At 55.7% G+C, this 15108-nt stretch overlaps 2 protein-coding genes across 2 annotated transcripts; both read right to left on the reverse strand.

Annotated features, from left to right (window-relative positions):
* Positions 1 to 206: 206 nt before the first annotated feature.
* MTDH-1 (putative NADP-dependent mannitol dehydrogenase) lies at positions 207 to 1494 on the reverse strand (the record flags this gene model as incomplete). Its single annotated transcript, XM_036634259.1, has 3 exons — positions 207 to 684; positions 785 to 1036; positions 1145 to 1494. The coding sequence occupies 3 exons, from the start codon at positions 1492 to 1494 to the stop codon at positions 207 to 209; spliced, it is 1080 nt and encodes a 359-aa protein (XP_036499929.1).
* Positions 1495 to 9391: 7897 nt separating this feature from the next.
* vgl1 (Vigilin 1) lies at positions 9392 to 13348 on the reverse strand (the record flags this gene model as incomplete). Its single annotated transcript, XM_036634260.1, has 3 exons — positions 9392 to 10362; positions 10417 to 12658; positions 12719 to 13348. 3 exons carry the CDS (start codon positions 13346 to 13348, stop codon positions 9392 to 9394), a joined length of 3843 nt encoding a protein of 1280 aa, XP_036500075.1.
* Between the last annotated feature and the right edge of the window lie 1760 nt (positions 13349 to 15108).

A 15108-nucleotide genomic window follows, 5' to 3' on the forward strand; every position in this document is an offset into this window, starting at 1 on the left:
CGGGTACCACTTCTGCACGAGTCAGACGTACCGGAAGTGTAGCTCAGCAATGCCTCCCATCGTGGAAAGCAAATGGACGGCCGCAAGTGGCTGCGAAATGCAAAAGACGATGTCGTTGTAGACTGATTGTGTAGTAAGCAACTTGCCAGATTCGTGCGACACCTTCTCGGCCGCGAAGCCGGGAAGAATTTTCCTTGCGCACCCGCTTAGTAGCAGGTGTAGCCACCGTCAATGATGACGTTGGAGCCAGTCATGAAGCTGGAAGCGTCACTAGCGAGGAAGACGCAGAGACCGTTGAGGTCGTCGACGGCGCCGAGGCGGTCCTGAGGGGTCAAGGACTTCCAAATCTTCTTCTGGGCATCGAGAGCAGGGACGCGGTTGAGGGCAGTGTCCATGTATCCGGGAGAGATGCAGTTGACACGGATGTTGTACTTGGCCCACTCAGCAGCGAGGGACTTGCCAAACTGGATGACACCAGCCTTGGAGGCGTTGTAGCAGGACTGCTCCTGGGGGTAGTTGACAATGCTGCCAGACATGGAGGCGACCAGGATGATGGAGCCGGGCTTGCCAGCCTTCATCATGGCGCGGCCAACAGACTGGGACATGAGAAAGGAGCCAGTCAGGTTGATGTCGATGAGGCGACGGAACATGGCGGGGTCGTAGGTCTCGGCCTTGATGTTGGAGCTGTTCACAAAGACGTATGTTAGTGGGGCTGCGTAAGCGAAAGGGGGCAATGTGATGTCGTGCACTCTGTGTGCACGCTGCATTGTGGGGAATGACGTACTCGGCGATACCAGCAGAGTTGACAAGGACATCAGGAGCGCCGTAGAGCTCAACCACAGAGTCGACAGCAGCGTTAATGGCAGCGCCGTCACGGACATCCACCTTAAAGAAGGTGACGGGCAAGCCGGTCTTCTGGTGAAGCTCAGCAGCGGCCTCATCACCCAACTCCTGGTTGGCGTCAAAGATGACAAGGGCCTTGGCTCCAGCCTCAGCGCAGGCGCGGGCCATGTAGTTGCCCAGACCACGGGCACCACTGCGAATTGAAGTCAGCAAATTGTTCCATCATGATTTTTGATGGGGATCCGAGCCAATTGGCCGGTTTGGGTGGTGATTGGGAAGGAAGGGGGAAAACCAAGCTTACCCAGTGACGATGATGGTCTTGCCCATGACGGACAGCTTCTGCATCATGGGAGGCATAGAATCGAAGGTCTTGCGGGTAAGAGGGACGACATTGTCGTTCTCGGGAACAGGAAGGGGGGTCTCGGTGGGAGGGCGAGAGTCGTGCTCGCGGACGGGGATCGAGAAGTGGTCCGACTGACCAGTGCCCTTGGCGTCGGGGGCATAGACCGAAACGGGGATCTCCTTCTCGCGGACGACGTCGCTCTTGAGAGCGCGGGCCGAGATCGAGAAGGGACGGGCGACCTGGCTGCGGATGGCGACGCGGGGAGCGAGGCGGGAGGTGAGACGCAGGGCAGAGCGAGCGGAAGCCATTTTTGCTGTCGTCGGTCGGGTTGAGGTAGGTAGGAGGGAGAAGATAAGGATTCTGTAGAAGATGGAAAGTGGTGATGCTTCTTGAGAAAAAAGTAAACAGACGTGAGTGAGTCTGAGACTGTTGATGTAAAGCGCGAAGATGCGAGTTTGCGCAAAAATACAAGCTTGGTTGGGGAGGGGAGGAAGAAGATGGCAATGGAATGTGGATGGGAGAGGGCAGGTCGGAGAGGTGCGAGCAGGAGCGCGTCCAAGTTGATATAGGTCCGAAGGGGGGGAAGGGGACTGAAGGCGTGGTCCGTGTAAGCTCAGCCAGACGGGGGGGAGGTAGGTAGGTAGGTAGGTCACTGAAGGTGAAAAAGTTATCCGTAGGTGAGGTGAGGTAAGGTAGGGGAGAGAAGGAGGGAAGGAGGTGGGAGGGCAGGAGCGATGGGGACTGCCCCGGGCAAGACGGTGAGATCAGCTTGGGAAGGTACAGCTGGCACGCAGTAAGGTGAGGTGAGGGACCGGGAGGTGAGGATTGGGTCGAACGGGGCAGCTACGGTGAAGTTCTACAGTGCAAGCTGCAAGGAAGGCGTCAGGACCGTCCGCTACCGTATGCGTACCTTCCAGCAGCGGTTTCTGAGGCGAGCTCTCTACGGATACCTGACATCAGGCTTGGGACCTTCCTAGTCGACTAGTGTTGCAAGTGACGGACGTGGAGTGGGTGAAGTGTGAGTGCCCCCCAAAGAGCCCCGGTTTTTTTCAGACCAAAAAAAAAAAAAGTTGCCCAGAGATTTTTTTTTCGAGGTTGCAGCTGCTTGAGCTCCTGTTGGTGTGACTGACGGTGAATGGGATTGTTTCCGGTCGGGATACGATGGGATGAGATGGCAATTGGGAAGATCTGGACACACCCACTCGGAGCTGGTGGTGTTGCCGCCACAGGGGTAATAGCCGTTCAGTTGCCTGGGACTTGGGGGCAACACCATGCACTGCGACATGCACCCGTGGGCGGGCATATCTGGAAATACAGCGAGCAAGGGGCCCTGGGCTTCTCTGCTGCAACCCTCTTCGTGGTGAGAATGGGGGTCAGCTCAGCTCGTATAAAATGTCTACTTTTGCTCATCGCTGAGGAGAAGCGAAGCTTCCGTTTTCAACAGACTTCTGAGCAGCTCCTCGCTGCTCGCTGGCCGTAATGGATGTGAACATCATCTCCATCTCCTGATGCTATCCGGGATCTATTTCAATACCTACGTCTCTGGAGACTGGCGGATGGCGGCACCTCTACAAATGGAAGTACATCCAACACCTAGCTACCCGGGCATTCAGTAGAAGGTGGAGTGCAGCGCTGCATGTCCGCAGCTGCAGTGCAGGTGCGGTGGGTGGCGGCTACTCCGTCCGTCCTGCCCGTCAAGGCCGCCCTGGACGCTAATGCAGACCCCGCCGTAGCGCATTTACCCCCCTGCAATTCCACCCTACCGTAAATAAGGGTAGATATCTAGCGTTTATTAAGGTACAAATACGTCACATTCGCATCGAGCTTACCTTACTTGACGGGTCGCTGGGTCCATATCATGTTGTCGTCGTCCTCCTCCTTGTTGTTGACGGGTCGAGCGTAATGACACAACCAAATATGAGGTGCATGACAGACCACCATGACAGCTTGTTGCGGTCGAGGCTCTGCCGCTGTCGTGGACCGAGATGGGACGAGACCTCACCGCTGTCGTGACATGTCTATAAAGCCTACAAGAAAAGCTTGAGTTGAAAACTCGAGGCGATCCAGTGTTGCTCGCTGATAAGGAATCAAACACCATAATCGGCGGAGGTGGGTGCCCCCAACCATCTGCGGGAGTCGTGCTCCGGGGCGTCATGGTGGGCCGCTGAGTTGATTGTGGAGGGAACAACGACACATTTCACCTAGGATGTTGCTTGCTTGCTTGCTCGCCCATAGTCAGGAGACTCCGACCTCCTGGCACTGAAGGTATTCTTCTGCCCTGGATGCTCCCGCCAGCCCACCACCCTCCTTGAGTCGGGCATGCTTGTGTTGAGAATGTAAGGTTGCTGGTTTTTCTGATTTTTGCGCACTGTTTCTTCTGTGTCTGAATCTGTTTCTGAGGAAACTGTGTCTAGAGTCTAGGACCTTGACTCTGAGAGCTGACAACCAACTCATGCCAATGGCAGTAGCCAAAAGCACGGCTGCATTGACCCGCGAATTGCCCTGTAACTTTTGCAATGTCTTTTGAACTGAGCTTGTCCACCGTTGGTAATAGGCAGCTGTACCTTCTAGCATTCCCCAACTTCGTCTGTCTCTTGACATTGTTTTCTCCAACCGGTCGGAAGGCGGCAGTAACGGCGGCGCGACAGAGGCAAATTCCGCATAGTACAAACGGTGAAGTCGCAAATAGCTGCGTGTCGATCGTTTTTCACGCCTCCCAGCGCCAGGGACGCCTTACCTATGATGTAGACATGGGTCTTGTGGTTTTCTCATGTCGTTTGAGCTTCAACATGATGCATCTTGAGTTCAAAGCTGTCATCAGCGCCTCAAGATCGCACGCAAGCCTTAAACATTGTTTAGCAGACCAACTGCCAGCAGTGCGTCATCCGAAGACAGTGTAACTGTAATCATCAAGCCTGCTTTGCGCGGTGCAACTTAGAACGGTTATGTGTATCAAACAGAGGTTCCAAGTCTCCACGTGAGAGACCGAGAGGTTCCCGCCGGAGTGAGCGATAGGTATGGTGGTGTGGAAGGTGAGATCTGGAGGCCAACCTGGTGGCCCAGAGACCGTCAGGGCGGTAAGTTCTTTCGGGCAGTGCAGACAGACAGACGGCTGGCACACTCGGCCGAACTGTCGCCGAGAATTCTGTTTCTCAAGCATCTGTGGCGGCCAAGCTTTTCGGTGCCTCCCGAACCTTCAGAGACTGCTGCAATGCAATTCTGAGCCGCGCGGCGAGTTTGCTGTACGAAGAGGCACTAACGCCGGCTCGTCTGGATGTTGTCCATCTGTCTGTCTGAGATGTATGCAGCTTGCGCAAGTCTCAGATGCAATGCACCTTCTCCGATTTCGCTCGAGAGGTTTGATGAGCTTGTCTCTCCTTCCCATGTCCGCGACACGAGAAAGGAAAGGACACGGATGGGTGCTGGTCACCTGGACTTGAAATATTGATTAAACAGGCCGGAATATGGGGATGCCGAGTGAGGCGTGCGTAATTGCGCTGTCAACGGTCGGACATCTTCCAGATATTCGCTTCTTTTCTAAGCACCCAAAAGTTCGTTTCGCATACTTAAAGTCTCGAAACACATTGTTTTGGCCAAGAACACCACGCAGAGATTTCAAGACAGGGCCGTCAGTATGCTTGCTCTGACGGCTCTGACGGCTCTGTGCAACAGTGACATCGGACAAGCTGGCGAAGCCGTTTGAAGAGCAGGCTTGTGTTAACTTTTCTTCCGTACAAGCAAGAATAGCAACCGTCGAGGTAGATCAGTGTCAAGCGGGGGAAAGGGTCGCACGAGCATCCGGGGCGCTGGTTCATGCGAGTCTCACATTCAGTTGATCCCCAGGAACCTGTCTTCGAGTCAAATGAGACGTGTTGCGTCCTTCTGGATCGTTCAGCTAGACGGCATCCGAATCGTTGGAAGTGTGAGAGGATGTCGAGCTGCAGCGGGGCACGTGGCTACAGTTAGCTCCAGGCACCGTCTTACCCAACTCTGGGCCCTGCTGGAAGCCCTGTGCTTTACACGACACATCTCATCCAGGTATGAGAAAACGTGGGACGGACAACTGTCCGTGTTCTGCGTGCGTTCCCTTGCCTCCTCCTGCGGCATCAATACAGGGGTAGCTTTTTCCTCCTGAGCTACCTGGTCCCCCAGCCGCTTTTTCCAACACCGTTCCGCTGGTTCCCCGGATGACTCGCTAGGTAGGGTTGCACACAGTGGAACCCAAGGGCTTCGAGGGCGGTCTGGAATGAGTATTGGGAAGCTTGTCTGTGCATAGAAAAGCATGCCGTGGCAGTCACCGCCTAGGTGCAAGTGCTCTCGCATGTTCAGCGGCCGACAGTTCCAAATTCGGGGCCGGAGACCATTGCCTCTGGAGGCGTGAAAGTGCTGTAGCTCAAGCATCCTTGGCGCTGTCGGTAGGCGCCGGTAGCAGGAGAGGGCTGACGGCCGACTATTCCTCAAACGTCGTCTCGGGTGAGCTGGCAGAATGCCGATGTTGATATTATCCAGCAAGTTCGCATTGCTATGTGGAAAGCATGCCTCAGCTGGGCGTCATGGGCAACGGCAGAGGGTCGGTCAGGCCTGAGCATGTCTCGTATGAGGGTTGGAAGCCGGCGAAAACAAGCGGCGTAAAGTTTTCGAGACATGTACAGGCCAGCAGCAAACTTGTTGCTGGTTTGGAAAGAGCTTGTGGCCAAGTTGCAGTTCCCATGGCAAGGATATTGGTTCCAAAATAATGAGACTGAGCACCGCGGTTGTGTTCCCGTTGCCGGTTGGGGGATCGTCTGGAAGCTGGAGGAGACTAGCGACGCTCGGCGTGGAGAAAGGAGACGGTGTCCGTCCCTAGTTGGCGGAGCTATCGTGGGTACCCGGAAGAGGAGCCATTGGCGGTGCCTCGGCGAGCTGCTCATCTGGGAAGTGCTTTTTGCAACGTGTCTCTGGTGTGGTTAGGAGAGCGTCGATTCCTCAGAAGATGAGCTAGGCTCCGGTGGTGGTATGTTGTGATGGCGGAGGTGGTGATGCCATGGCCGGGGTGTCTTATTGGAAGTCGATCAGACGATGAGAAGAGATTTTTTCCAGGAGTTGAATTGTCCAGAGGAACTTTGGCTCAGACATCCCTGACGAGCCGCATTGGCAAGGTGCTGAGCTGGCTGCGCTTGCCTTTCTTTTCTGGTGCAATGGTCATGTAATTTTGTAGTAAAACTTGGGAAGGGGGTAAGGCCAGACTAAAAACTAAGGTAGGTACGAATATTAGTAAACTGCGGGACACATTCACGATGTTTTCGTCTGGAGAAGGAGCGGGAGCTTGCGTGCTCACAGTGGATAAGTGCACTATGTAAGAAGATCAGCTCCAGTATTCCAGCCCATCTTTGAGGCTCTCGTGGCGGCTGCTGGCATCCCCGGTCGTCCCAACTGCCTGTTCCTCTAAGCTGCCCCAGCTAGAGCTTCACGATGCAGGCACCGCACGCTCTCAAGCGAGCCCGACTGCTAAAATGGGAACAGGCAATTTGGACCTGCGCCTGGACCAGAACCTTAGCACCTGCCAGCAGCACAGACGATCCTCAACTTCCTCCTCTTTGCCAGAAATGTTTGATTTCGGGGAAGGAGGTGCACTTGATGCAATCAAAGTCACGCAACATATTCAACTAATTACTATTACACACCCATATCCACGGAAACTGTCCGCCCTTCCAGCCTCTACCGAAGCTTCTTGACACTCTGTCTTCTCCCACATACTCATCCAGCGGTCTGTTCTTGACCTTACAGGGACCTGTCAGGGATTCGTCTCCTATTCTTCCACGAGGCCTTCGACCTTCCAGCGTTTCTTCGCTGCAATGCAACCCTGCGAACACGCACGCACCTATCCCCACAAATCCCGTCCGTCGACGGGAGTCTCCCCCAAAAACAAAAGAAGCCAGACTGACTCCATCGTGACCCGGCATCAGCCTGCCACCTCCACCCCCGCGGCTTGGACGCTGTAATGCCGTCCCTAGCGTCGAAACATCGTGGCGGTCCACCATGGGATGAGCACCAATTTTGTGGGTTTCTAGGCCGACTCCATCACCTGTCCGTCGTGCTGCCCACCATCACTGACCTCAAGATATCGGTGAACCGGAAGACCGGTCAAAGACCAAGGTGACTTACATCCCAGAACTCGGATCATCAGCGACTGGCAACGGCTTTCTTGTCTCGGTCTAGCTCGGCTCCGCAGTCATTGTCAGATGATACTTCTGCATGTTAAAACTCCGATCGACCTGGGTCAGTGTATGACCGGTCATATTGGAAACCAAATCAATATTGATTGTTCTCTCGACGCCGAAAAGAGACACCCGAAAGAAGTGACCGGCGCCGTGACCCATACCTTATTTTTCTGCCGCCGGCCTTCTCGGACCTGCCTTACGAGGCAGACGGTCTCAGCTATCAACACTCGTCAGGCTTAACAGATTAAAACGGTGCTCTCGCAGATGGCGCTGTCGATCCTCAAAAACACACGCTCTGGCGCACTCCACCGCAATGATTTGCTTGGTTCGTGTTAGATTCATTGCTTCTTCTCCTGACTCGTTCAGGGTAGCAATTTCAGTGGTTTGCACTGCCATCAAAAAACGAACGAGCGTGCCCACAACATGCTGTGCAACACCCACCTCTATCTCGGACGAATCTCCGAAACCCGTGGATGCCCCTCTGAATTATTGACAACGGGATTGAATGTCCTCGCGTCAATGTTCAATGTCAGTCGAACTCCTCGAATTTACTTAATGGCACGGAAAACGTTCTGTTGCTAGAACCTCAAGAAGATCAGACACATCAACTACTTCCGACGCGGTTCAGGCGCTCATTGGTCTCCATTTGCTTTTGATGATGGATCAACTCCAGGGTCAGAATGGGCGGTGACAGCAACATCGCCATCCCATCTGCCCTCTTGCGGACTCGACAACTCCACGTACCTTCTTCGAGATAAGTTGAGAGGAGGCGGTCCTGGGAGCCTCTGCCGTAATTCGTCAGGGTGCCGGATTCTTCACCGCACCTCTATGCAGACTGCCTCCTCAAGATACTACTGGTGAGCTCTGGCTTCATTGTGACAATGCACGACTTGGGTACAACAGTGTTGGCCACCCCACGCTCGACCAAGCGGGTGGCAACCTTTGCACAACGCCGTGTCGCCGCAAAAGGGAAGATGAAACAGTCCACGACGGATGAAGAGCTTCTCGAAGCCTGCAAAAAGTCAGGGCTTCCCCGTTACCGTGGGAGTCTCGCTGGGGTCCCGTGGCCGAGCGTGGGCGCCGTGGGGGTCCAGCAAGCGACCCCTATACCGCCGCGGCGGCTAGGTTTTCTATCAAAAAAGTTTTCAATTTCGCCTGTCATTTCTTCCAGCTGTGAACTTCGTGCGCAAAACTGTTCTATGCTCTCGACCTACTCATTTTGGCTCCTGCCGCGGGTGCGGACATGGAGGTTCCTGGGACATTCGGGGAACCCCCAACCTGGTCTTCCGGTCGAGACTGATTCATGATGGATGTGTTGCTGCAAGTTCTAGAAGCCGAATGCAAGAGCATGACCAGCGTCACCGCTCAGGAAGGGAAAATCTCTATCGGCGCGATGTTGCTCGATGTGACGCTGACTGATCCTCAGCGCCTCTAGCGGATTTTGCATGTTATGCAGTTAGACTTTTCTCCTGGCGGCGCAGATGTCATGATGTAGGAGCTGGCTGAGGCATTCAAGACCACGAGATACATGAGCTAGGACGAAGGAAGGTGCTTACAATAAGACAATGGAGAACGATGGGAGGGTAGGACGTAGCCAAGGCAACTCACTGCTCAAAAGAGGCTTCGCCAGATCAATAGTTGATATACGCTGGGATGCATCGAGACAAAATCAGGCACGGGGTCACTAAAGACGCAAATATTCGTCACAATCTGAATATGGCCAAAAGCAGAGGTAGATCAATCCAGTATGTATTGCCATTTTTGTGTGTTATATATGTGTCAATGTGCCTGGTATCATGGTATTCTCCCAGGTATCGATGATGATGAGGTGGCTCTCGCATGCAGCCCGAATACTCTCGCTATAAATCTCCTACCACTGCAGCTCTCCTCTCGCTGCGTCTTCGCGAGGCTCCTCGGACCAGTCCATCACGAGTGCTCTCAGCTGGTCTCTGAACTGATTCAGCTCAGTTGTTGTATCTGTTGTGCCATGCTCAGCCCCCGACTTCTAATCCCGGGGCGCACGCGAGCTGAGGCCCTCCTGCACGGCAGCCAGGATCAGGTCCTTGGCCTTCTCAACACCCTCAGCGGTGCCGATAACCTCGATGGCGTCCTCATTGGCGTCGTTGCGAGGAACGTTGATCTTGCAACCGCTCTGCTTGCGGATGGTGTTGACCTTGCTGCCGCCCTGGCCAATGACGTAGCGGTAGGTCTTGGGGTCGGGAAGGACAAGGTAACCAGTGTGGGTGTTCTTGCGGGCCTGCTCAATAGCGGCGGCAATGGCAGCCTTGGCCTTCTCGATGTTCTCGGGAGAACCGCGCAAGACCCAAGGGATCTCGCCGTCCTCGCCGGCGCCGGTATCCACAACCTTCCAGGAGTGGGCATCGGCAACGGCATCCTCGTCGTCGGTGATCAAAGGCAGAGCACCGCCGTTGCTGCGGCTGGCGCCAGCGCTGGGCTTGGCGGGTAGGGCAGCGCCAGCGTGATCGACGGAAATTTGGTGGTTGTTGCGGAGCTGGCGGAAGAACTGGCCGTTGTTGGAGATGGCGTGGTGCAGACCACGAGGGACCTGCAGAGTCTCGCCCTCCTGCTCCTTGACGAGAGAGGCAATGTGCTCCTTCGCCTTCTCGACGTTCTCGGGGCGACCAGTAATCTTGACGCCCGTCTTGCCGTCACCCTGGCGGGGAATGTCAATGGAGACGTTGAGCTGAGACTCGAGCTGGCGCTTGGCCTCTCCACCGCGACCGATGAGGGTTCTGTGCTTCTCGGTGGGGACATCCAGAATGTCGGTGACCTGGCTGTCCTTCTCCGCGACAATCTCCTCGATCCTGGCAACGATCTTGCTGACAACGTCCGAGCGACCCTCGATCTTGATCGTGTTACCATCAGCCTCCTGCTTGGGGAACTGAATGGTGCGTGCAAGCTCGCGGCGGTCGTCAGAACCGCCAGCCTTGACAACGATATCACGGAGGGTAGCACCTATCAGTGGTTAGCTTAAAGAAACAGAATGCAGGTTAGGTTGAACAATCTCACCTCCAGCACCAATGAGAGACTTGTGGTGCTTCTTATCAACCTCAATAGTCTTCACAACGGTGTCGTTGAAAACATCCCTCTTCTCCTCGAGAGCCTTCTTAGCAGCAGCGACCTGAGACTTAGTGCCCTTAATCTGAATCTCGACGGTTTCGGCATCACGTCCGCTGGGGATGTCGATCTTGGCACCGGTGGTCTGGCGGAGCTCATCCAGCGCAGCGCCACCCTGGCCAATGATTGACGGGACCTGCTTCTGCTGGACAGAGACGGTTGCCGTGAAGGAGGTATCCTTCAGGTACTGGAGAAGAGACAGAATCTCGTCGCGAGCCTCATCCGCTCCCTTCTTGGGACCGCGAACGATAACCTCGTCGGGGTTCTGCACGCGCTTGGGCTTGCCAGCGTCGCTGGCAGCGTCATTCTCCTCCTCATCCTTGTTGCTCTTTCCAGAGCGGGGGAAGAAGATGAGAACCTTGTACTTGGACTGCAGGCGGTTGGTGACGCTTCCGCCAGAACCAATGAGCTCTCTGTGGAACTTGGGGTCGACCTTCAGGACGTGAGTAACCTCATCGGCGAGAGTGCGACCAAGGGAGCTGATGTGGGCCTTGGCAGCCTCGGCCTTTGCCTTGGGGCCCTTCAGCTCGACCTTGCCATCCTGAACCTGAATCTCGACGTCGAAGCGCTCGCGCAATTCCTTGATGTTTGAGCCGCCCTTGCCGATAAGGTGGTTGGCATACTTCTGAGGGAAGTCGAAGGACATGGTGAAGCCACGCTCCTTCTCGTCCTCCTTCTCCTGCTCGACGAAGGCGTTGACCTTGGCCTCGAGGTTCTTGACGGCAGAGGCCGGGCCACGGAGAGTGACAACGGTGCCGACAGAAGAGACACGGATGGGGATCTGGTCATCGGCACGGTTGGCCTGCTCCTTCTTGATGAAACGGCGGAGGCGCTCGTGGAACTTCTGGGGAACATCGATAGAGGCAGAAGCAATCTGCTCCTGCTTGTTGATGATGTCGAGAATCTGCTTGCGAGCATCCTCCAAGCTCTGCTGGAAAGCACGGATTTCGTCCTGGGACGGGCGGCCGGTCTTGATCTGGGGCTTGGGCTCAGGAGCAGAGGGTCCCTCAAAGACAAGGAGGACAGGGGCGTCGATCTCTCCGGCCTCAGGAAGGACAACGTGGACACCGTGGTTGTCTCTCATGCGGGGGCTGACATCCTTGTTCAGGTACTGGTGGTAGAAGGGGTCGACGGGGATGGGGACGATTCTGGCAGGCGGGATGGCGTGAACAAGCTTCTCGATGGCGGATTGAGCCTGGAGAACGTTCTTGCCATCACGGGCGTACAGCTCGTAAGGGGAAGCGCCGTTGGCACCGAGAGGGGTGTTAATGTGAGTGCTGTGAGCCCTCTCGATGTCGTCAAACATGTCACGATGTCTCAGGAAACGAGTGACGTTGCGAGCGTGGCTAGAAACACCACCAGGGGCACCCTTGTGGAAACGGCCAATGTCGAAGGTAGAGAACTGCATGTTCATGGCTCTGTCCATGGCAGTCTCAACACCCTTGCTGATCTGGGCAGCAGGGCCAATGACGGTGACGGAGTCATCATCCTCATCAGTGGGCAGCAAGATGGTGCAACCCGTCTCGTTGAAGAACTCATCGAGAGTCTCGCCACGGCGGCCAGCAATGAACTGGTGGCGGCCCTTCTGAAGACTGAACTGGTCGACGGCAAGCTGCTGCTGCAGCTCCTGGACGCGGCGCTCAATCTCAGCACGAGCAGCCTGCACAGCAGCGCGGTCACCGGCCAGCTGGATGTGGTTGTCGCCGGCAGGGACGAAGACGGGGCGCTCGCCCTCGTTCACGGCCATGTTACGGCCGCGAGGAGCCCAAATCTGGTGAGGAGGAACACGCATCTGAACACCATCGGTCTCGTAACGGTTGACATGGCTGTTGCTGGGGCCCGCAATGAAGGGGTAGAACTCAGCAGGAATACCACGAAGCTTGGTGTTGACGTTGGCAGCGCGCTCGCCGGCAATCTTCATGATCTGGTCGCGGGCAGAAGCAGCAGACAAGGCGTTGCCCTCAACGAGGACATCGATGGTGGAGTCGTCATCCTCGTCAAAAGTAGCACCATCCTCGACCTTGGGAAGCTGGACACGGGCACCAGACTTCTCCTGGATGGACTTGATGGTGGAACCTCCCTTGCCGATGATGTGGGCACGAGCAGACTGGGGAATCGGGACCTTGATGGTGGTCTGTTCAGAAAAAAAAAGTTAGCTTGAGCTCTGTGGGGAAGAGATCTGGGGTTTGCCGACCTTGGTTCCGATCTGCTGGACAAGATCCTTGAGTGCCTGTTGAGCAACGTCTTGAGGACCAGTAGCGTCGAACTTGAGACGACCGTTGGTGGCGGTGGACAAGGTGATGTTGGCGCGCGACTTGCGGTTGATGTCCTTCATGATGTCCGGGATGGGGCGTCTAAGCTGGTTACGGGGAAGGATGAACTGGGGCTCCAGAACAACCGTTTCCACGTTGCGGCCGGGGATCGACATCGAGGGGGCAGCGTTCTTGGGGGTCGCAACACCGCCCGAGGCGGGGGTGGAAGAGCGAGAGAGACCGTTGGCGGGGGTAGAGACGTTGCTCTTGGCTCCCCAGATGGGGGCGACGTTGGGGCTGCTCTTGGGCTTTCCGGCGCCGAGCTCGGGGAAGAGAGTCTGATCGTTAGGATCGATCTTCTTTCCGGGAACGGAGGTCTCCTTCTGCTTGCCAGCAGCCTTGGAAGACTGGGGCTCGGCCCAAGAGGCGGAGTCACCGGCATTGCTCTTCAGGGGGAGGTCCTCGTCAGGAACCTCCTCGACCGTGGGGTGATGGTCGACGTGAGTCTGAAGCAGCTTCTGGGCAGCCGAAGGCTCAGCGCCGTTGGAAGTTGTAGAATCGGTAGAGGCCATTGTGAATAGTGTCGATCAACGTCGTCGGGTGGTTGGATGGGATGATAGGGGTTGTTTGGGTGAATTCGGTATATCTGCAAGGGGGACAGCACCAGTTAGCTCCGGACGCTGCAAAGACGGCGATGCAGCAGCGTGCAAACTGCTCGGCTTTAACAAGACTTACAACTGAGGATATACACAGCAGTTGGGGACAAGACCAGTAGAATCAGTCTTCCGATTAAAGAAGGCCGAAGCGTGTTAAACCGTGGAGCAGCAGATAGACCGAGGAGAGTAGCTTGTTGCTGGCTTAGAACATTGCGACCCTGACCGGCAACAATGAACAAATCCAGTGGGCGAGACAGAATCGGGGGAGGGACGGCGAGGGCGAGGTTGACAGAATTGCAAATCCTGCCAATTGATGGTTGGGGGAGATGGAGAAGTCAGAGGGCGAGATGGACTCGAAGCTCGGATGGGCTAAAGGGTGAGGTGGAAGTTTCTCGACTCCACGATGGTGTTCAATTGGGGATGGAATTTCTGGAGCTGGCAGGGATCCTTCTTCCAGAAAGGTTCCGCCTGCCAGTGGTGCTCTCCACCTTGAGCTGCCCCACACTAAGCCTCAGCCACAACCTAAATTGTTAAGGCGTCCTCGCACCGGCCAGGTGGCACTCGCTGGAGGGCCAGGACGGGGGACGGTTGGAGTCGGCCGTTGGACTCTCGGCACAGTTGGTGAGGCCAGCACATTCCAGACCGCCTTCTGATTGGACCTTTCCAAGTTCAAACCCACACCGCTGAACCACCTCCGGGAGCCAGCTCCGGATCACGTGGGGTTCGGCTTGACTCAAGCCCGCCGCTATTCTCCGCCTGGTCTCCCTTGCCGGGCCAGATGGGGGCTATCGCCGGCCCGGAGTTCGGCCCGGGGCACGATGCTCCGAACTTCAGGGGTCCGTTCGTCCCGAGTTGCTTAAGATCGCGGTTTCAATGACGATGGCATCCGTGCGCTCTTTAAACATCGTGAACTACCTCAGAACAAAACCGGCCGAGGCAAGAGCTCGACTGGTTCGGTACCAACACCCATATCACTATACTTGGACTCTCGGTAAGTTGAGGAGAGACCGCACATGTTGAGACAACCACTGTGAAGTCAAACTGCCCATAAAACACACAAACATAGAACGGAATTTTGCAGGGACAGGTTGATGCGGTTAAGGGTGACAAGCCGTCCGTAGATTGACTACTGACTACAGAAAGAGGATGGAGGCCGCAAGAGATGTTAGACACTGGGATATAGACATTACCTGAAAAGAGTTGGCAAGCTCCTTAGACCAGTTGCCCGTCACACTTTACCGTCGGTATTCCCTTGAACAACTCGTGGTAGCTCGATCCTCTGAACGTAGGGTGGTTTGCAATGCCCAGTCCGAGCCAGACAATCGCACCAAAAGCAGCCCATCAAAGGCTCGCCATAGAAAGCCTCCATGTCCACGAGACCACACCAGGTCATCTCCTTACGTTGTACACAGCAACACAGCGCTAGCCAGCGACAACCTCTGCAAGATTCCCGCAACTTCAGTCCTGTGGTTACCCGGGCACTTTTGCATCGGAAAAAGAAAGCCCATCGCTGTTCTAGCGTCTGGAAGCGAAAGGCTGCCCCGTGGCAGACTGCAGGAATCTACGCAGCCTTGGCCAATCAGCAGAACCACGCACCCCCATTGCGAGATGTTAGCTGAAATCTCGCACCCTCCGAAGCACATGTCGCCCTCGCTGCGTGATCGTGGTAGACAGCA

This window comes from Colletotrichum siamense (assembly GCF_013390195.1).
Source record: "Colletotrichum siamense strain Cg363 chromosome Unknown KSG_Cg363_contig02, whole genome shotgun sequence".
Classification (NCBI taxonomy): Eukaryota; Fungi; Ascomycota; class Sordariomycetes; order Glomerellales; family Glomerellaceae; genus Colletotrichum; species Colletotrichum siamense.